Source organism: Rattus norvegicus, chromosome 19, assembly GCF_021556685.1.
Source record: "Rattus norvegicus strain SHRSP/BbbUtx chromosome 19, alternate assembly SHRSP_T2T, whole genome shotgun sequence".
Lineage (NCBI taxonomy): Eukaryota > Metazoa > Chordata > Mammalia > Rodentia > Muridae > Rattus > Rattus norvegicus.
This window is the reverse complement of record NC_141552.1, coordinates 70,602,860-70,626,164: the sequence shown is the minus strand read 5'-3', so window position 1 is coordinate 70,626,164 and position 23,305 is coordinate 70,602,860. Positions and strand designations below refer to the sequence as shown.

The following is a 23,305-nucleotide window of genomic DNA, read 5'->3' as shown; positions in this document are numbered from 1 at the left end:
AACAGGAATAAACATCAGAAGTGTTGAAAACAGCAGCCTAAGGTCTGGGTCCGAGCAGGACCTCCTTTAAAGCTGTGGTGGAGGTAAGGGTGAGGTGGTTTGGGGATTACTACAGCAGCACCTGTCCCTAAACTTAGCTCACAGATAACTAAGGCACCATTTCTTCTTCACAGCCATCTGCTCAAGGGTGCTAGGATATGATGCTCTATATGTGTGTGTACAGTGCGTGCCTACTCATGCTCGTTGAGGAGGAATGGACTTGAATATATGCAGGTTCGCAAGGGCAGAGGCCAGAGGACAACCTTGTCTGTCTTGTCCTTGCCTCAGGCACTGTCCACAGGATCTCTCATTGGCCAGAGGCTGAGCTAATAAGTTAAATTTAACTAGGAAATGATTAAGTGTATTATCCAAATATGAAAAGAAGATAAATGCCACAAAGGTAAATATATGTTCTAGATTCTGTTCTGCTATGATTTCACAAAAATCAGTCTGTCTGTCTATCTGTCTCTGCTCTGTCTCTGTGTCTCTGTGTCTCTCTCTGTGTCTCTCTGTGTCTCTGTCTCTGTCTCTCTCTCTCTCTCTCTCTGTCTCTCTCTCTCTCTCTCTCTCTCTCTCTCTCTCTCTCTCTCTCCCTCTCTCTCTCTCTTTGGAGAAAGAGTTCCCATTTCTCAAAGAAGAGGAGATAGTCGAGGCCTAAGTTAGAAACCCCCTTTCCAAGTGGCTATTATGTGTCAGGTGGTCTTAAGAAAATACCCGGCATGGCCACTGAACGGAAATAAGAAAGCTAAGAGGTAGAAAAAACATTCAAAAGCCTGCCTCCCCACCCATCTCTCTCTGAAAAGTCAATAAATTACTTAAAAAGCCATAGACAACAGAGTGAGGTGTTTTTATCACACCTCTCTTCCCCCTCCACTAATTGGATAAGGATTTTTCTTGGAAATTTGCCAATGTGCAGTTTCATGCTAAATCTACTGCTGTTTAATTTCTGAGGGAGGAGGTAAATGACTCATGGATGTGTCAATATCCCGTGGGAGACCTCTGCTTTCACACCACACTGTGGCAGTGTGGTCTTACCCACTGAACTGCCTGCCAGCAGGATCTGCTTAGTGCCTTCTGCTTGTAGGTAGGTAGGTAGGTAGGTAGGTAGGTAGGTAGGTAGGTAGATAGATAGATAGATAGATAGATAGATAGATAGATAGATAGATAGATGAAAAGTTTATTCTACTAACAGCATATAATTTAAGATTTTTTATTTTTATTTTATGTATATTGGTGTTTTGCCTGCATACATATATGTGCACCACCTATATATCTGTGCTCATGGAGGCCAGAAAAAGGCATTGAATGTACTGTGACTATAATTAACAGACTCCAGTCGAGAACCACCACGTGGGTGATGGAAATCAAACCTGGGTCCTCTATAAGAGCAGGTAGTGCTTCTAACCACTGAGCCATCTCTCCAGTCTTCAGTATATACTTTAGATAAAATTTGTAAATTAATAATTGAGAATTTGAACAAGAGAGACACCACGTTACCCACTATCTCTACGTATCCCCTATGGGGCCACAATATCATCTAGAAGCCCGTATCGATCCAGGCCTTTCCTTCGGGAAGTGTGGCTGCGGGCGACACTGAGCACTCTTCTGTGTGGTAGAGGGAAAGCTTGTTGGATATGTCACCATTTTTAAGAAAGACAATACTATATTCAACGTTGTGTACCAGTCTGAATATTTACGATGTGAGAAGAGACAGATAAATAAATGTCCAAGAGAAGATCGTAAATCAGAGCACACTGTACAATGGAATATTTCATTGTTTAAAAATGTTATAAAATTCAAATAGAAAAATCTTTGTAGTAGAAGAAAAATGTAGAAATATGCAGGTATGCAGAGCCACCACAGGAGGGTGTGTATTTATGTGTGTGTATGTGCACATGTGTGTGAGTGTGTGTATGTATGTGCATGTGCACGTGTGTGCATGAGCGTGTGTGTGAGCATGAGTGTGAATGTGTGTGAGTGTGTGTGTGTGCACATGTGTGCACATGTGTGCACATGCACGAATTTGTGTGTATTTGTTCACTGGTACCCACAACCAAATACTAATCAAGTCTAACACCTCGTGGCCATGAGATCTGATAAAAGGCTGTCTGGGGTGGTGTGACTACCCACCGTTGACATCTCCATGCTGGAGATTTTACATCATCCGATTCTCCTGTTTTCCCAGGTGTTTCACAATGACAGATACATATTATTTACTACAAAGGCAGAAGTGCATTTGGTTAATTATTCTAAGCATCTCAATATGCCCCTTACATGCCGTGCTCTGCCGCAGAAGTGGGAAGGAGGATGATGGCTCCCTGGAGCTTCAGCAAGTGAGAGTCTGCATACAAATGATTCCACCGGTCTGAGTCCAGTGGTGGGAAATTCCCAGTAATTCCAAGTAGTAAGACCCTATGTTTCAAATAGAATGAAAGCCGATCTGTCTGCTGATACTACACCTAAGTCACATGCCAAAGATACTGAGTCACCAACAGAAACCCAGTGACACTCATAGCTCCAGCCTGCCAACCATGACTGGATGAAACACTGTTTAAAAAAATATTTTAACTATAAACTTCATTTGCTTATAAATTTGTAAATAGCTATATGAGTGAATTCTGACAAAAGTTAAATGCCACGAGGCCTTTTCACGGATGTGTTTGGCTTCTTTGGACAGTTTATTTCAAGTTCTCTTGGGCTCAAGCTGCCCTAAAGGAGAAAGCAACCTAGTGTGGTCCCTTTGAGAATCTTCGAGAGGAAAGATAACAGCTAAATCCATGGGCACTAACACCCAAAGCAACATTTTCTTTACATTTGCCCTTTAAGACTCTTGTTGGTTTTATTATTACATTGTCATTGTGCTGGGGACTGAAGCCATTCAACAGCCCTGTCTCAAAACTATACTGCTGTCCTGATTCTTCTTATTTCAGATATATAAATATATCTCAAGGTCTTTATTTTCACTTGAACTAATACTGATAAAGACAAGAGTGTGTTGGAATGTAAAACACAATTAACAGAAACTGCACTAGGAACTTTCACAGAAATGCAAAGAGTAAGAGTAAATACTCAAGCTACGCCCACTTCAATATTAATGTGGCTGGTGCTGCATGGTAACAGCACCTTCCTGCCATGCTGTGTTAAATTCCTGGCTACCATGAAACTCATCCACAGACTCTCGTCCTGGAGATGCACCCATGAAAAATGAAAACATGGCTTAAAGTTCGTTAAGAGATTAGAGACATGGCAGAATGGGCCGGTAGGGTTCTATAGGACCAGGTGATGAAGGATATTGACAATAAGGTTAATGGACTAAAGGGTATTTATTGGACTAAGGAACATGCTCAAAAGAGCAAGTTGCGCTATTATGACCAGACAGCATGCTTCCACTGCGAAGGAAGGAAAACTTGGGTTAAATGATGAAAGAAACAGATTAAAATAGCACGAAGTATGCTTTTATGCTTCTGAGTCTAGGATGTTGTAAGTTCTTTGATCTGCTCATTTGTGTATAAAATATCTATCTCCAGAAGGTCACGCAGAAAGCAAGAAGAAGAAATTCCTAGGAAAAGAGAAGAAGAGAAAAACCCAGCAACAAAAAAGAAAGGCACTGTATAGGGAACGCTTCATGTTCGAGTCTTTCTTCAGAGGCTGTTTTTATAGCTCAGTGTTAAAGAACTTTCCTAACATGTTAAAGCTTTAGCTTCCATCCCTGGGACTGAGGAAGACAAAGGGGGGAGGGGCATAGGCATGAGAAAGAGGAGGGGCACAGGCATGAGAAAGGGGAGGGGCATAGGCACAAGAAAAGGGAGGAGCATAGGCACAAGAAAGGGGAGGGGCATAGGCACGAGAAAGGGGAGGGGCATAGGCATGAGAAAGGGGAGGGACATAGGCACGAGAAAGGGGAGGGGCATAGGCACGAGAAAGGGGAGGGGCATAGGCATGAGAAAGGGGAGGGACATAGGCACAAGAAAGGGGAGGGGCATGGGCACGAGAAAGGGGAGGGACATAGGCACAAGAAAGGGGAAGGGCATAGGCATGAAAAAGGGGTGGGGCATAGGCATGAGAAAGGGGAAGGGCATAGGTATGAGAAAGGGGAGGGACATAGGCACAAGAAAGGGGAGGGGCATAGGCATGAGAAAGGGGAGGAGCTACCTTTTAATGATATATTATCATTTCAAAACCTGGATCCATAGATGGCCATACTCAGTACATGGCACTGAATTTCATCAGAAAATTTAAACACTATACATTAGTGTCTCTATACACAGATGAGAAAATCACTAACACTCACACAGGGCCACAGCCTATGCCCAAGGAGCACATGGCCGTGCTTGACTGGCACCAAGGACAGAAGACGCCAAGGGTAACAGAAACAAGTGGAGGTGGTTACCTTCCTGTCGCAGGTTTTGGGACTTCCAGTGGTGTTCTGCTTGAGAAAGCCAGCTGTCGTGGACCAGCGGGTGGGGTTTTTCCTGGAGGGCTCCTCTGAGGAAAAGTTGTTATCACTGACGGAAGTGGATAGGCCAGTTAAAGCTGGGTCACTGCTCCGTCGGACGTGAAGAGGCATATCTACACACGCAAAGAGAGAATGGGAATTAGCAGAAAAGAACGCCACGCTGGGAAAGAGGCATTCGATCCAAAGACTAAAATTTTTTTGTTTTGTTTTGTAATTTAAGGTTTCATCACATTTACTTATTGCGTGTCCGAGTATGTATGTGGGTGTGTCTGTGCCACGGCACACGCGTGGAGGTTGGAAAACAACTTGCACTAGTTGCGTCTCTCCTACTGTGTGGGGTCCTAGGATGGAGTTCGGCTCTTTAGACTTGGAGGCAAGAGCCTTTATTGGATGAGCCGTCGTCTTTCTAGCCCAAGTAATGTTTTTGAAAAGAGACAAGGGATGGGCACGGAAACACAGATCCGGCTGGGCCTTCAAGAGCCCTGGTGAGGGAAATGAAGCGGGAGGTGGGGGGTGGTGTCTAGCTCTGATCAAAGCTGCCTGATCTGGTATTTGGGCTGCACCACTGGTTACTTAGGCAAGGCCAGCTGTCCTCTACCTCTAGTCACCTGCGCCTAGAATGACGACAGAAGATCCTGCTTAACAAGGGGACTACAGGCTCCAAACGAGAGCCAGTGTCTGGCAGGTGATGAATACCAAACTGAGAGCAGCAACAACCTACGCTGATCTTATTTACCAGTGAGCCTAGATAAAACATCCTAAACACTGTGTAAGACAATTAACGCAAAAAAAAAAAAAGAAAAGAAAAAGAAAAAATTATTTCATCTAACTTTTAACTGCATCTACAGAGTTAGTAATATAGAATTTAGAAAAATCTTTGGACAGCCTACTAAAGAATTAGGCTGGAGAGAACCCTGCTTTTCTTTGATAAGGTAGTCCAGGAAAATGCAAAGCACACAGTTGCTGCTTCCCCTTAGGACGACTGTGGCTGGTGATTTTAATTGTCCCACCTGAGTAGGTGTAGGTTCTTGTAGTAGACATCTCTGGACGTGCCTATAAGGCATTTTTAGGCAGCTTACATGAACACGAAGGTTTAGGAATAGCATATTAGAAGAAATGGCTTCCCTTGGAGGGTCTGAATAATTTTAGTTTTTTTAATGTGAGTTCTGTACTAGTCACAATAGAGAAGCATGTGACTTGCTTCACAGATAAGCTGGGCTCAAAGACACAACAGGAACAGCCAACTGTGGTCACAGATCAATGTTCCAGATGAGAGCCCAGGCTTCTGAGTCAGGGCACAGTGACCACAGAAATCAGTAAGTTATTATTCAGCAATGTATCAGGAAAAGCATCCAATTTCTACCTATGACTACAAACGTCGCTATCAGTTATTAAGGAGAGGAATGTTGCTGTCTTCAAAGCAGAAACATAAATTCTGAAAGCTATATACTCAACTGATGGCCTCTTCTCTTCAGGGAGGAGCTGAACAGTACACTAATTATAAATGCAGATTGTAGCAGCACCCATCCATATACTGAAAACGTGACACTAGAGAAGAAAGGGTCCTACTGGTTAATGGAGCCGGGACATGAATGGATGGCTTGGTGATAAAAAACATTACAGAAGAACAGGCTGAGATGGGTGTGGTTCTCAAAACATTTACTTCAGGACCTAACCTTATCAAAAAAGTAGAGACCATGTGTAGTGATGTATGCAATCAATGCTAAGACTTCAGAGGCAGCGGCAGGATGAGCTCTGAGTTTGAGGCCACAGTGAGTTCAAGCCCCAGCCAGGGCTATACAATGTAACAAAACAGTAGCAAAAAAAAAAAAAAAAAAAGAGTGAGTGAGCCCTCAAACAGCAGCTCCAACTCATGGCCCAGGGTGGAAGGAAAAAATGCTAAATATTTACCAATTTTTTTTTCATTTTAAACAACAATAATAAACCCACTACATGCCCCATAACAATTTAAGTTTGTGACAATGATTTTACAAAAAGCAATGCACACGTTAACAGAGAAGAGACAGCCGCTACATTGTGTTTTATACAATAGAAGACACCTGGATCCCATATCTGCTTCTGCAGGCGCTACTGCTGCACAATGGAAAGGTGCAGAAGAAAAGCAGCATTATAAACGTGGAGCTGGAGGGGAGATCATATTCTAATTGCCTTCTGAGATAATTGTGGAGATTCCTCTCCATACTTGAGGAATAGCAGTTTCTCAAAGGTCAGACGCAACATGGGTGTGAACATCTCCATTACATTAAAATCTGCTTGTCTATCTCACACGTTTAATGGACTATCTACTTATTCTGTAGCCTTAGTCATCTGGAAAATATTAGTTACTGAGCTACGCCAATCTTCTCAATGTTGACACATTCTCTTCCCTATCAGAAAAATCACATATGTTAATGTCTCTACTGATCTCATTGGGAATGAGTTATGGGGTGGGAAGCTGTCAGTCATGCTCACAATGGGTGTGGGTTTCCAAAACCTGCTTTTCACCGTTAGGTTGAATTTTATATTTGGCAACAAACACTGTCAGTCGCTGCCCTTGTTTGATGGGCTTCTGTCATCAGATACCGAATTCTGAACATCCAAGGACCTTCTGCCCTTTTTAAAAGGAAAAATAATGTTCCAGGTCCTGTGAGATGAGTAGTTGAGTTAAACGTTTGCTGTGTAAGCAAGAGTCCCCCCAGTGCTGAGAAAGCAGAGAAAAATGGATCCCTTGGGTTCAGCAAGAAAATCTGTCTAAAAATAAGGATGATGACACCCAATATCGACCTCTGACCTGTACGTACAAACATATGTTCTCTCTCTCTCTCTCTCTCTCTCTCTCTCTCTCTCTCTCTCTCTCTCTCTCTCTCTCTCTCTCTCTCAATGAAATCTAAAAGATTCCTGATCAAGTCATTGCCTAGCAGTTTGTTGTTGTTTTTCTTTAGACAGCTGAGATGTCTTATGCTTCACATCTACCATTTAACATCTGTGAACTTGAAGTCAGGTTGAAGCAAGGGCTTGCCCTGGATCATTGAATAACAATCAGGGCTGTGTGTGTGTGTGTGTGTGTGTGTGTGTGTGTGTGTGTGTGTGTGTGTGAGAGAGAGAGAGAGAGAGAGAGAGAGAGAGAGAGAGAGAGAGTGTCTATGAGACAAATGAAGCACATGCTGGCCCTTGCCTAGTGACCAGCATGTTACCTTTGGCCTGCTCCAACCCTCCTGTAAGGCAAGTCAACAATACAACACAGGTTCCTTGTGCCCTCTGACTGGGTGGGGACTGAGGCCAGAGTGTCGCTCAGGGTAGTTGAGCCTTCTACTACACCTCCACCCAGCTCGGGGGATGGATCTTAATCATAATGGAAATATGTCACCTTCTGGCCCCCTTGAAATAGTGTCAGTGACTCATTAAGGACCCATGAGCCAGAGCCTAAGAATCACAGGCCTGGAATTAATTCCAGTTTTCAAGGGATAATTCCTACCTGGTAAAACCAGAGACGACACTGACCTCTGCACCGGTCCTCCTGAGGAACAAACATATGACCTCACAGGATCCTTCACAGGATCCTCCATCAAACCTCTTCAAAACGGAACTAATAACCATCTAGCAGTATGTCAAAGAAAGTATAAAGGCATTCCAAGGCACCGCAAAATACGTTGCAACATTACGAACACTACGGCTTGCAAATACCAAAAGCTGTGAGGACAGGTTCCAAGTTAGCTACACGGTGAATGTGGGGGAAGTTCTGAGCAAGCAGTAGAGGTCTCAAATGGAACTGATTACGATAAATATCTAGACTTGTGGGTAAGTCCTATGATTGAGAGCCCCCCACCCCTCTAGTCTCTCCTCACAGCAACAGAACTTAGTGTCGCACACAGAATGCCGTCTTCGCCCTGGCCATCAAGGATGGAGTAAAACATGACGTAATAATCTTTTTCGTTTCCTATTGCTGCGATGGAGCACCCTGCCAGAAGCAACTTCAGAGAGGAGGTACTTGGCTCACAACCCTGGGTCACAGTCCACCACGGTTGGGGGAGTCAGGGTGGCGGGATCAAGAGTCAACTGATCATAACCATCCCCAGTCTGGAGTGGAGAACAAGCGCTCAAGCTCACGCTCTCCACTCAGGGAGACTGCGTTCCCTGCCTAATGGATGCTTCTACCCACACTGAAGACTGGGTCCTCCTCCTGAACTATCTTCATCCAGACAACTCCCCTGCTCCCAGACAGCATTCCCACAGCCCAACATGATCTAGATAACAACTTGCTGAAACTCTCCGTCAAAGTGATTCTACAAGGTAACCATCGTAAGACTTGTACAACTTACAGCGTGACCATGGCCCGGTGGCCGACTTGCAGCACCACTGAAAATCTCATTATGCCCATTACAGTTATTTGCAATAATGTAGTTGGTTCTTATCTGTTGAAATTCCTCAGCCCTAATTTTAGGAAAACAGAAGTATTTAAAAATACGATAATGAAACTTTCCAACCGAGCAGTCTTCTGACTTATTTAATATATAGATGTTCAAAGTCTGGCCTCTAAAACATTAAAAAGAAAATTCAAAGATGGGCATCTTTAATAATTAAGCTCCTGGCTGCAGCTCAGAGGGATGTGCAGAGACGCTGGCCCGGGACAGCTGTGCAGGCCGTTTGATGTCACCACTGCTTTGAAGAAGGGCTAAAGCAGCAATAAACCAACGTCCCAAGATTCCAGACTCTCTGCAGTGCTAGTGCGCTATAAATATTGATTTGTTTTCCTAGGTTATATGCTTTTTTTTTTAAATAAAGCGAAGAATGGGTAAACCTTATAAGGAAGTGGAACAAATGATAAACGGGAGACGCAAGTGTTAAGTTGGACTTCCCAGTGCCTCCTCCTCACCACACCAATCGTTGCTTCTCTGAGTTCTTCCATTGACTCGTGTATTATTAACCACTTGAGGCAATGAATAAACCTGTTCCAAAAAAAAAAAAAAAAAACCCTGCCTAAGCTGGCAAGGTATCTAATCAGATCTAAAAACAGCACAGAGCCACAAGGTTTCTAATGGAGTTTGCTATACAAACAGCACAATTACTCTACACGAAACCGTTTCTCCCATCCCCAGGGCCACCACACAGTTCCCAGAGACACAGCCCACACTGTGGGAAGAATCAAGTTACTAACACATGCCATGGTAAAAAAACAAAACAAAACAAAACAAAAGAACACCTTACCCTCTGATGGAAATGCACCAAACCAAGCCTAGGAACCGTTCTCCATACACTCGTCATGGCCAAGAGCTTAGCCCTACCCAGACTGGCAGTTCCACCACCAGAATCTACATGGGGAGCATCTCAAAGCTCAGAAAGGAATGAATGAGGAAAGTCCGTTGCTTTCTGCTTAATTTACTGTAGCGCTCCAAGCTTGGTTTTATCCTTTGGTAAGCATACGTGATTGTCTTAAACCACCAATCAAGCACTGAGGCCTAGCATTCTTGGTCTGGTCAGGCCACAGCCGCATTAGCAACACATCCTGGTCTCTGCATTTCTAGGATCTATTATCTGAAGTCTCCAGAAAAAAAAAGAAAAATCCCTTCCCATGTTGACCATTCCATACAAAGGCTGAGTGAGTGATCAGAAACGTTTGTGGAGAGCTAGATTGTTGCAGGTCCAGAGCTAAATTGCCCTGGGCTATCGCAGCCCATCTTAGGTACTTACTGCCCATCTCCCTGTGTGACCTAACATCCTTGTGACTATTATGTAAGTCGTGTGAAATGTATTAACAGACTGCCAGCGTCCACCAATGCACAGGCTAAGAATATTCTCAAGCAGCATCTGAGGCCTACCGCTGCGATTCCCCGCTCTGCGGTAACCTGCCCACCAGGATTTCCAGCACCGTATTTGAAAAGTGCCTTGGTTTAGAACTTTTTTGTTCTGTTACTGTAAAACACCACTAAAATGTTACCACGTTGGAAGACACAATCTGGGGTGGCCTGAACATGTATTCCTGGGCCACGGTCATTCACACTTGGCTTCCTAACGAACCGTCTCTTTATTCCTTTTGAGGTGAGAGTCGTGGTTTTTGTGAGGACGGGTCCGAACGCCGCTCTATGCCTCATGCCCAGATGTAGCTGAACACTTGGCTTGGAAGGCATCCAGGCCACAGGTGTTCCCAGGCCCACCTCCTCTAGGAGGTTCCCAGGGCTGAATGGAAGTTGTGCTCCTACGACTACTCCAGTCTGAGCTCATCTTCATTATTAAATTCTTCCTCCAGCACAGAAAATGGCACTTGGAAATGTTTTGTGGAGATGTTGGCTTATAAACTAAACTTATGAATAAATTTGGCTTCCAGCTATCTCTTTGTATACCCACTGTCAAGATTATAGTAAGGTCAATCGCTTTATCAAGCGGAAACAATCCATATTGGTAGCCCAGGGTGCATTTTTTTTTCTCCTGTTGAGAAAAGAAGAATGAATGGCTTGTTCAAGCACTGCCACTAATAGATAGAGCCCCAGCAATCATCTTACTGTCGTTCCTATTAAGTTTGCATTGCTGTCCCCTACAGAAACACCAGAGCACCACATACCTAAGGTTAAAGCCGACACTTCACTACGAATTTTACACTCTCCAAATCAAGTCTCTCACATCCCTACAACTTCACCAGTTCAGGTCAACAATTATGTAATCAAAGTTGAAAGTGATCAATTATATCTGACAAGGAATTTGTCTCTCAAACTTGCCATTGACTATTGATTAATGGAGAGGCCCACACTCTCTCCTTGGCCATTTGTCTTCTATTATCTTATTAAGGATTTGCAGACTTCACTAACTGTCAGGCTAACTTTTGAGAAGCATTACTTTCCTACCCTTTGTTATTCTAATCTCTGACCTACAATGCTGTAGAAAAGTGCAACAACTCCCCTCACCTAGGGACTACTGGTCCACAACTCCAACTAGATGGTTTTCTGTTCTAGAATTACTCCACCCACATGTTTCTTAGCGGTTGCTTCATGGAGGCAGATTTAAATCTCCAGTGTGTAGCACCTACACTCTCCACACTTTTGTTGTTGTTGTTGTTACTGGGCTGATTTATTTTTGTGGTGCTGGGATGGACCCTAGGCTTCAAACATGCTTAGGCAAATGGAGTGCAATACACTCTCTCCCGAATCCCTGGATTTTATTGTGGGTGCAGATGGAATTTTAGTCTTAAAAACGAATCTTCGCTAAGGAAGCCCAAGGACTCACCATACACTAGTCACTCAACTAGTTGCTGGGGGGCAAACAGATTTCAGCGAGGAGAAAGGGATTCAAAAGAAACGGTGCACACTATGTCACCGGGGACCGGTACTGTGAAAAGCTAAACGGAGTGAGGGATGATGGGAAAGGAAGTGCCAGTTTATAAGGGGAGAACAGGACACACGCTGTCTATGTTCCTATCTTGCAATGTTCCACTTTTGGATCGATTCCTCACAGTGGCGTCATGTACAAGCTGGCTGGTAATAAGCTGGTCTGGCACCAGGCAGCTGCTCCAAGCCGTGAGGAAGGCTTCGTGGTCCTGAAGCATATGGCTGTACGTCTATGTGTATTACCTTCAATGGGTAGAAAGGGCTCACTGACACTCTAATGCGGTCATTTTTCTCCTTAAGGGAGGAGTAATGGACGTGTTAATATATCCTTTGCATCTGTAACAGGCAATCAGGGGTAGGAACATGGACACCAGGTAGACATTTACCACGGGCAAGAATTCGAGGGAGCTTTAACACACCAACAGGAAATTCCTCAGAGCAAGACTAAGAAAAATATTTTACAGGTAGGGAGGTTTGGCGTTAGAAGAGTAAGAACTCCTGACTAGAGTTAAGGCCCAAGTGGCAGTGGAAATGAATTCGTGTCTCAGCCATCAGAACAAAGATGGGCTCCCACTCAAGGAGGGTGGGATCAGAATCCCCCAAGTCTAGGGCATGAACAAATTCCCAGCATGGGAGTCCTCATTGCCGAAGGGCAGCCGTAGAGCAAATGCATTTCAGCAGACCACATAGTGATGGAATAGGAAAGACAGACTCCCTCAGCACATAGCCCAACTGGAGCTTGAATATCTGTACACATTCTTGACAGAAAGGAGGTCCACGGGAAAGAATTAAGAATGAGACAGTCTCCTATTAGGTAAAGATGAGAAACATAGGTTCTTAATTGATCGTAGTTTATTGTCTTGCTAGGAGACTTGATGAAGGAGGAGTGTCAAACTGAAGGAAAAGAATCTTGTCTTGTGCGTGCATGTGTGTGTGTGTGTGTGTGTGTGTGTGTGTGTGTGTGTGTGCGCGCGCGCGCGCGCATGCTCACATGCACCTGTGTGTTTCACTAGCCTGTCATAAAGATCTGAGCATACTTCATGAAATACTTGGCTTCAGGGTAATGCCCAGAAGTATTAAAGATTTAGTGTATATTGAGTCTAGGCATGTTCTCACAAATACTGTAGTCATCTCTAGTGAGCATCCAGTATGCTGACACAAACTACAGGTCAGGCCTGGGGATCCAGCTAGGAACACAGATTCTAATGCCAATGGCTTACAGTGGATCTAAAATCCTGTGTTTTTTTTAGCAAACTGTCAGATTCCGCCCTGAGACATGAAGGCTGGCCCATACAGAAGCCACTGTCGGGGCTTCTGTCACTTAAGTCCCTTTGGCCTTACCTCAAAGCTCAGAGGCTATGAGAGGATACTGATTACTGTGCTGTTCAGAAACACGTCTCTCCGAATTTAAGACTCTGGTAATTCTGCAGATCAGCTAACTTAGCACAGTGAAAGCATAATCTCAAAACTATGGCTTGACAACCTTGATTGCATTAACCTTTTATCACGACATCCAGGGCACAATGGCTCCATTTCTTTCAACTTCCCTTTGAAAGTTTAAAGAGGAAATTGTTGAGGGATTCAGGGGAGAGGGGGTGTGGAGGTGGCCCAGTGGTTAAGAGCACTTGTTGCTCTTGCAGAGGACCCAGGTTCAATTCACAGTGCCCACACGGTAGTTCAGAGTCACCTGCAGCTGGACTCCCAGGGCTTCTAATGCCTTCTTCTGACTTCTGTGCACTAAGCATGCCCACACAGCCCACATATGCAAGCAAAAATACTCACGCATAAAATAAAATGAATATATTTAAAAAAAAGAAAGAAAGAAAAGAAGAGAGGGAAGAGAGGGGAACCTAAATTTTCTAACATGTAATAGAATTTTTGTGACATATTTTATGTTTATATTCACACTTTGGGAAATCACAGCTCATATCTAGACTCCCCAAAGAAATAACCAAACATTTACATATGATTTTATCAAGGTGCTATATTTAGCACTAACCCACTGTGATAACACAAATGTTGTCATAAATCTGCTGCAAAATAAAGTTCCAGTCACAATCAACACAGTTAACAATCCTCTGCTTAGTATTCTACAAGCATCAGAGTCGGCCGCTCTTTAATTGGAGAGATAAACCGCTTTAATATTGATGAAATATTTCTAATATTTAAGTAGCAGTTTTACACCAGTAAATCTAAACAACTTTACCTATCACTCTGGCAGCCTGACAACCAAGCAAAAAGAACTCAACCCGATAGTGGTTTCCTAGGCAACAAGGCAGAGAGAACCACTGGGGGAAAAATGGAAAACAAGAAAAAGCATTGTGGCATTTCCAGTAGGCTTAAGAAATGAATTCTAATTGTCCAAATGTCACAAAGACAACAATATTGAAAATCATTTCATTGGAAATGATTCAAAAGATAATGCCATTTTCATTGTAGCAAACGGGGTGTGGAGAAATAGAAAAATTAGATTCCCTTCCTTTATTCTGAATTAAGTAGGGTCAGTCATCAATCTTGTCTGATTTTATGAAATTTATCTACATTAGTACAGATTTCTAATATGCCTCCTTATTTCCCTATAGCAAAGATGAGCAGACACTCACCACTAGAAGAATCACCCAGAGTGAGGAGACCGTAGTTTAGATAAAGCCTCTGGGCATCTCTGGGCACACAGAGGACCCCATGCATGCTTAGGTCTTCATTCAAAAGGAAAGCCTTTTGTAATGGTTAAATTCATTATCTACTTGACAAGCTCTATAATAAGCTTGGAGACAAACCTCTGGGCATGTCTGCAAGCAAGCTTCTAGATTAAGTTAATTGAAGTAGAAAGACCTACCCTAAGTGTGAGTGGGACCCTCCTCTGGGCTAGCTAGCATCATGTACTGAATGAAAAGAAGACAGTGAGTACCAGGATATATCTCTCTGCTTTCTGACTACAGAGGCAACGCGGGGAGATGTGTTAGGCTCCTGCGAACACATGTCCTACCAAGATAGGCTGTACTGGACAAACTAATCCAGAACGAACCACTCCTTCCTTAATTACTTTTGTAAGGCGTCTCCACACAGCAGCAAGAAAAGTAACAGTACAAACCTCTGTGAAATCGGCTGAAAACTATCCTCTCTCACCTCCTGTTTTTACCTCTGTAAGACAGAGGGCACTTGGATTCAACCTCATAAATGTCTTAGTTTTGTGACTTTTAGACCAGACGTATAGAAGGGCTGGTGTGTGATTCTGCTGATGAGATTGGTACTGTGTTCTAGGCAAGTTGACAACTTTCTTTAGAGGCCTTGAACTTTGACAGGTGATCTTGAGAAAGGAGTATTGGAAACGCTATGCCCCATAGCTAATTTAAGGTCTAAATGTTTACCAGCTTCTATAACAATGGACGGCTCTGTCTTTCCTCTATGATGGGAGTGACTTTTTTTCTGGAATAAGAAATGTGTAAGGAAAGCTCTCAATCCACACTGGTACTGCAGTCCTATGAGACACTCCGTATTGTAACCCAACCGCCTTTCTCAAAGACACACTTCATTCATTTAGAAACTTGGGTGAGACTTAACTAATAATTAGTAATGTAAATAATAATAATAAATAGTGAAATAAGAAAATTTTTATTTCTATTATACATAACAAACAAAGCAAGGGAAAATGTTGCAATTCTTTCTCAGTGGCGATCCACCAGCAATATGAGAATGGTGCTAATAGCTAGAGAATGGTGGAGTCTGGGTGTCCCAATGATCAGTGTGTAATCCTGACCTGGGGGTCTCAGTGATCAGTGTGCAACCCTAACTTGGGTATCCTAGTGATTGGTGTGCAATCCTGACCTCGGTGTCCCAGTGATTGGTGTGCAACCCTGTAGTCTGGGTATCTCAGTGATTGGTGTGCAACCCTGTAGTCTGGGTGTCCCAGTGATTGGTGTGCAACCCTGTAGTCTGGGTGTCCCAGTGATTGGTGTGCAACCCTGACTTGGGTATCCTAGTGACTGGTGTGCAATCCTGACCTCGGTGTCCCAGTGACCACTGTGCAAGCAATCCTGACCTGGGTGTCTGGTTTCATACATGTGTGTTCCCCTTTTCATATATGCTTGCTGACATATAAAAGTTAAAATAACAACAGGGTGAGAGGTACCACAGAACAAGTTGATAACTTGTGAGAAAAGTGAACTCCCAGAAACAGAAGCACATATACTGGTGAGCACATTCTTATAAATTAATTTCGGTTCACTTGGACACACTGTCTCTGCTGGTTTGGTGTTTATCCAGCTCTCTAGATGCTCTTACTGGTGACTAAACACAACAGAGGAGGTCACCATACTTTATCCATACGCCACATAAAATCATCTTAAAGAAAATGTAAACAGCGCTGTAACTAATTAAAACTCTGAGCTGGGCTTAGTGGCATAGACTTTTAATGGAAACTGAGGCAGGAGGAATCCAAATTTTAGGCCAGTCTGAGCTATACATTCAAAATCTGTGGCAACCTGGACTGCATATTCAGACTGTGGCTTTAAAGAAAAAAGAAGTGAACCCTAAGAGTCCAGATGACTGGTAATGGGGCTAGAACCCGTGCAGGTCTGCAGGGGTCTGACAAAGCATGCTAATAATGATATGTAGACTGGATTTTCTCCCATCCCAGCAGATGTCAAGATTCACATCTGATCAGATATGGGTAAAATGGCTCCTTTTTCAAAGTTCTTAACTTATCTTACGTTTTTCTTTCCCACAATTTATTTTTTAAATTTACAAAAACACTTGTTATTTCAGATATCAATACACAATGTGGTTTGATTAAGGAATGTCCTCCACAGTTACAGGTATTTGAACCCTTGGTCCCGGGTGTTTGAGGACATGGTACAGGACTGCTGGGAAAAGCCTGTATCCTAGGGCTCATTTTGAGGGTTTATTACGCCTTGCCAGTTTCCTGACTGCCCTTGCAGGGAGCCTGGAATTCTATTCTTGGTACCACATGGGGGCTTAAAACTTTCCCTAACTCCAGTTATGGATCCAGAAACCCTCTTTCTGACCTCCGTGGCCACCAGTACAAGTGTGGTGCACATACATAGATGTAGGCAAAACAACACATGAAATCAATCTTTAAAAAAAGTCAATAAGATGTTAGAAAATTCTAATGAGGCTCCACAGATTCTAATAACAGTGGGAAGGAAAGGTAAGAGTTTCTCTCTCTTTCTCTCTCTCTCTCTCTCTCTCTCTCTCTCTCTCTCTCTCTCTGTGTCTGTCTGTCCATCCGTCTCTCCTCCTCTGTGTGTGTGTCTGTCTCTCCTCTCTGTATGTATGTATGTGTGTGTTTGTCTGCCTCTCTCTGTTTCTCTTCTCTTCTCTTCTCTTCTCTTCTCTTCTCTTCTCTCTCTCTCTTTCTCTCTCTCTCTCTCTCTCTCTCTCTCTCTCTCTCTCTCTCTCTCTCTCTTTGTCTCTCTCTCTCTCGGTGTGTATGTCTGACTGTCTGTCTCTCCTCTCTGTATGTGTTTATGTGTGTGTGTGTGTGTGTGTGTTCTGAGTGTGTGTATATGTGTGTGTGTGTCTGTCTCTCTGCCTCTCTTTGTGTATATATCTGTCTGGTTGTCTCTCTGTTTCTCACTTCTTCTCTGTGTATATGAGTGTGTATGTGTCTGTCTCTTCTGAGTGTGTATATGTGTGTGTGTGTCTCTCTCTCTGTGTCTCTCTCTGTGTGCCTCTGTGTATCTCTCCCAACGTGTCTCTCTCTGTCTCTTTCTCTCTCTCTGCCTCCCTACATGTGAACGGATATATGCTCTCTAGCTTCCTGCTCTAGCTGACTGCCACTATGCCTTGCCTAAAGGCCAACAAGAAGGCTTTCTTCTAATAACTGCTTCTGGCCGTGGTATTTTATCATGAACAAACAACTGAAAAATATGCTAATGCAACTGTTCATCAACTGACAGCATTTGTGTTTGTAGCACAGCGACTGCGTGTGCAGAGGACAGCAGACTTTGAAGCATCACTGTTAACAGGAGACAGGGTTGGGGACATGCCTCAGTTGCAAGGGCACTTGCCTCACATGCCCAAGCCCTGGGTTTGATCACAATCACCACTTAACCTGAGTGGGTAGCACAGGCCTGTCACCTGAGAATCGAAGAGAGAGAGAGAGAGAGAGTTCAAGGCCATCTGTGGCTACACGGCAAGTCTAAGGCTGGCCAGGGATGGATGAGACCTATTTGAAACAAGAATAATGACAATAATATAATAATATGTGCACTACTCTAACATGCCAGGAAGTAGTAGATTAAAAAGTGTACACTGAAAAGTTAATTAGAATTAATGTATTCCAAGCAATTGCCTTTCAATTACCAATCCCACAATGCACAGGAGACAGGGCACACAGAGAAAGCTACTCTTCTTTGATGGAAAAATGTCCCTAAACTCAAAACCCTTTGAAACCTCAGATTTCACAACTTCTCTAAAGCAAAGTGTGGTTCTGAATTATCATGCCCCAAATGGAATAGATCTGCAAAGATTAGACAATGTTTTGACAAACCACGTTCCTTTTCATGTTTGCATTCCTAAAAGAGCAGAGAGAGAGTCTACCAAGAGGCGATGGTACTTAGCACCTTGAAACTTAATCATGAGAATCGTGCAGAACACACCAGCGACGGAGTGCATTTAGGACCAACACACATATCCACTCGATCAAATGAGGAAAAAAAAAAAAAACAAGTTAAACGTCTTATTGACATAACCATGAAATCACTAGAAACGAGCGACCAAAGGAAAAGAAACGTCTTCACTTTCTCATCAGGGAAAAGACTGCAGCCTGCTACTTGGAGCTCAGGAAGTAAATGTTCCTATTGCTATTCTGTGGAATTGCCCAGAAAGATCGATCAATCGTCAGAAAAGTCTGACACATTCCCAGAATGCAGCAGTCTGTCTCGTCATAATCCCACCTTCACATTTACCTTACAGTTTAAGGAGTGTGTAGACTTAGCATGTTAGGAGCAATGATCAAAGCAGGAAAGATATAAAGAAGGCATGGAGGTACGGATGCTAAACATGGAGGGTCGTGCTTGATGGGACACTGTGTTCCTAACCCTCTTTAGACAATGAATATCTCATTACCAGCAATTTATCCATCCATCCATCCACTCGCCTTTAACCTCTAATCTCTTCTTTCACTGATACATGCTAAACTTAGTCCAGGTACCTCAGAAATGGAACTATAGAAACGCTCCATACCAATTTTACACTCAAAATCTGGGTAAAAGGAATGGGGGCACAAAGAGTTAAAAGACACATTGGCTCTAAGTTTTACCAAAAAAGGACACACAAAAGGCCTGGGTTTAATCCCTAGCACTGAATAAATCAGGTGTGCACATAGTGCCTGTGATCCCAGTACTGAGGGTAAAAGGAAGGGGTCAGGATTCAAGGTCATCCTTCGCTACAGGGTTGGAGGCCAGCATAGAATACAGTAAAATCTGCCTTAAATCAAACAAACAAATGGCAAAACTGTAACACAGGTTAAGTAGCATACACATGTAATCCGAGGGTTTGGAAGATGAAGGGGTGTAGAACTCCAATCTCAGACAAACCTGGAGGAAAAGCTAAAAACAGAGCGTATCTTTTTAGTAGTCTTTATGATAAGGCAAAGAGGCCTTGTAGAAACCCTGCTACTTACCCAGGAGAAGAACCCTGGGAGTCCCCACTCCCGGGAAATGCTTGGAAACACCTTTATTTCCGACCTTCTCGGTTTGTTTAGCTCATTTGTTTATTCGCATTGTTTCATTTTTAAGGCTGGTAAGGAGCAGTGGCCACCAATATGAGCCCACAGATAAAGCAAACTTCTCAGAAGCAATAAAACCCAAGGCCCTGAATCCAAAGTTGGCCCTATATACGCCTTGCTAATGCACAGAGTGGAGTCAGAAGGCAGGAAAGTAAGGCAGAGGACCACTGAGGCAGGCTTTGAGAGGGGGTATCTCCTAATCAAATGACTCAATTGTCCATGGTGACAGAGCTGTTACAGGAGCACCAGTCAATCCAAGACACAGATGCAGGAAGATGCTAGTGCACGGGGGCTATGGCTCAGCTGGTAAGGAGCCAAGCATGCTCAAAGACCCAACCTTAATACCCAGCTTCCATGTGGCTATAGGCACTAGGAGGACAGACGCTGGATGATCAGACATCCAAGGTCATATGCCACTACAGGAGACAGAGGCCAGAAGTTAATTATAATGTTTTCATATAAATTTAAAGCCTTAGACAATATAACAATGGCATCCAGTCCACACTAACAAAATCTTCCATGTTTTAAAAAAAGAAATCCACATTAAAGGAATTTTTGGTCAGTGAAACCGACAGATCGGGTATAGCCTGGGACCCTGGCAATGTCTCCACAGACTCAAACAGTGGTTGATCATGCTGCCCTGGAGAGCCTTCTCAATCCCTGTTCAAGGACACCAATGTGCTAGTCTCCTGAGCTGAGAGGAAGAACAGGAAGTTCAGCACTGTGGAGCTTGGACATACAGCGATGCACCGGCATGTACACATGCAGGCCAGAAGAGGGCACCAGATCTCATCGTAGATGGTTGTGAGCCACCATGTGGTTGTTGGGAATTGAACTTGTGGAAAGGTAGCATTCTTTCTGCTCCTCTTGAAACGTGGGTCTCCCTCTGTTGCTGAGACTAATCCTGAACTCCCTGGCCTCCAGCCCTCGTGCCTCTCCCATGCAGCGTGTGCTTACAAGAAATAAAACAAAACAAAACCCTGCATGCTCTGGAGAGGGGCATAAAATTAGCTGCAGAATGCAGGCGCAACCCTCAAGAAAATCATCAATTCTTTAAAAATAGTAAACACTCACGTAGCCAGTTCCTAAGAAATCAAGAGTAAAAAGGGCTGAACTAGGTAAAGACTGGCAGCTGAGGCAGAGGTCAGCAGTGGAGGATTCCCAGCCGCTGAGCTTACAGGACCCCGGGGAAGTCAAAGTGAAGTGCAGACCAGGACGGTGAAACCACCGCGTGGTTCGGTATTCACAGCCTGTACATGATTTTTTCTCATCGAAATTTCACGCAGTACAAAAGTGAGTCATTATCATGAAATTTTTTCTAATGATGCAGACAAGCTAAAAACAGAACAAACATCTCTTTAACCAGGGCATTTCTTCTAATCCGTCAAACAGAATTATATAATAATGGCCAGAATTCTGTTTTCCATAAAACAGCAGCACTCCACAGTGCTCACCTCAATAAAGCAAAGTGTAAATGAAGCTCTCCATGGTTGGCCCTCACTGCCACTGTTCTCCTTCTTGAGACGTATTTAAAATGACCAACCCAGCAGCAGCTGTACATCCTGTTCAAGCCTTCACTGGTGTACAGGCAGCCACCAATCAGGGAGCACAATGGCTCTGTCCGAGTAGCAGGGTCGGGGGAATCCCACTGGAACATTTGTTGAGCATGCGCAAGAACCTGAGGAGTTCATGCACCATTCATGATTGGGTGCAAGAATGGATGCAATCATGCGTACGACAGAAGTGCCGTGTTCAACTGAGAATATGGTGACAATCTGTGTCTGGTGGACTGGTGTGGTTTGGATATGATATCCACACGCCCCCCAGGATCATATATTTGGATGCTTAGCCTCCAATAGTAGCTCAATATCTTTGGGAGATGAAGCCTTCCAGGGGTAAATAGGCACCAGGATGGGAGGAATAATGGCGTCTGAGAGTTTGAGAACCAGACTCGCTTCTGATCTTTCGATCTCTGCTTAGGCACTGCAGCTATTGTGGGACCAGTTGCCCCACACTCATATGTTTTGCCTGTCCTTCCTTTCTTGAGTTGTCTTTTGCCAACTCTCTTCCCTCCCACCCAACCCCCCCAGAGCAAGGAGAAAAATAACCAATGTAGGGGGCTAGGAGAGGACAACAAGGTATATGGACAGGGATACCACGGTCACGTATATATTGTTACATTGTGTCTCAGTTAGGGTTTTACTGCTGTGAACAGACACCATGACCAAGGCAAGTCTTATAAAGACAACATTTAACTGGGGCTGGCTTATAGGCTCAGAGGTTCAGCTCACTGTCATCAAGGCGGGAACATGGCAGCATCCAGGCAGGCATGGTGCAGGAAGAGCTGAGCGGTCTACATCCTCAACTGAAGGCAGCTAGTGGAAGACTGACGTCCAGGTAGTTAGGGTGAGGGTCTAAAGCCTATGCCCACAATGACACACCTACTCCAACAAGGCCACACCTCCTAACAGTGCTATTGCCTGGGCCCAGCACATACAAACCATCACATCGCAGTATTGCAATTGCTATTACTAATTACTAATGTCTGTGGTGATTTGAATGAGAATGGCCAGAGACAGGCTCTTATTTTCAAATGTTTAGTCACCAGGAAGTGGAAATATTTGAGAAGGATTAGGAGGTGAGGCCTTGTTGAAGGAGGTGTGTCACTGGGGGTGGGTTTGAGTGTTCAATAGTCAACACCAGGCTCACTCTGTCTCCCTGTCTGTTTGTCTGTCTTCACCTTTCTCTTCTCTGCCTGCCTGTCTACCCAGCTGCCCATGGGTAAAGATGTGAATCTCTCAGCTAAGGACTGGCAGCTTCCCACCATAATGAGCATGGACTGAGCCTCTAAAACTGTAAGCAAGACCCTAGTGAAATGCTTTCTTTCATGAGAGTTGCCTTAGTCATGGTGACTCCTCACATCAACAGAAGTACAGTAACTACATCTAATTCCTACGTCTAATTTAAAAATTAAACTTTATTAGAAGTATCTATCTATAGAGAAAAACACACAGAAAGGTAGGGTAGCCGGTACCTATAATCCCAGCACTTGGGAGGTGGAGGCAAAAGGACATTCAGTTCAAAGTCAGCCTCAGGCCAGTATGAGCAGCATGAGATCCTGTCTCACACAATAAAATAGACACAGAGCTATCAGCTTACAAGAGAAAAAAACACTCCCTTTAAAAGAGGAGCAAAGAGGGGTTGGGGATTTGGCTCAGTGGTAGAGCGCTTACCTAGGAAGCGCAAGGTCCTGGGTTCGGTCCCCAGCCCCGGAAAAAAAAAAAAAGAAAAGAAAAGAAAGTCTCCATGTCATGGAGATAAAAATACAAAAAAAAAAGAGGAGCAAAGAGATCACTTCTCTGGCTAAAACAGCCTCCTGGTTCCTTCACCAAGGCTTTGAGATCCTCCCAACCTAGCCTTGCCTACAGATCAGAAGTCAGAATGATGTTATCCACTGGAGACTTTGATTCTGTCTCCCTTTCCCAGCCCACTTGATCCAGTTCAGACATAACCATAACCATTTGGCTAATCAGAACCCTTACTAGATACCATGTACTGTTAGTCTAACTAATCACCAGCTGCTCTTCCTCGTTCTAAACCCTAAATCTCCAGGCTGAAGCATCACTGCCAAGCAACGTAATATCCTTTTCTAATTCATTCTCGCAAACTCTATATTTAAAATAAACACTGTTCCAGCTGATTTAAATAACAAATCGGCCAATGGATCAGCCAAGGCCCACAATG

At 43.8% G+C, this 23,305-nt stretch overlaps 1 protein-coding gene across 30 annotated transcripts in view; it reads right to left on the bottom strand.

Annotated features, from left to right (window-relative positions):
* Pard3 (par-3 family cell polarity regulator) overlaps positions 1-23,305 on the bottom strand; it is a 549,750-nt gene that overhangs the window by 302,399 nt on the left and 224,046 nt on the right. For all 30 annotated transcript variants that reach the window (XM_087595246.1, XM_087595248.1, XM_087595247.1 and 27 more), the window contains one exon: positions 4,430-4,608. In XM_087595246.1, the coding sequence (XP_087451372.1) occupies positions 4,430-4,608 (179 nt within the window). The remainder of the gene's footprint in view (positions 1-4,429; positions 4,609-23,305) is intronic.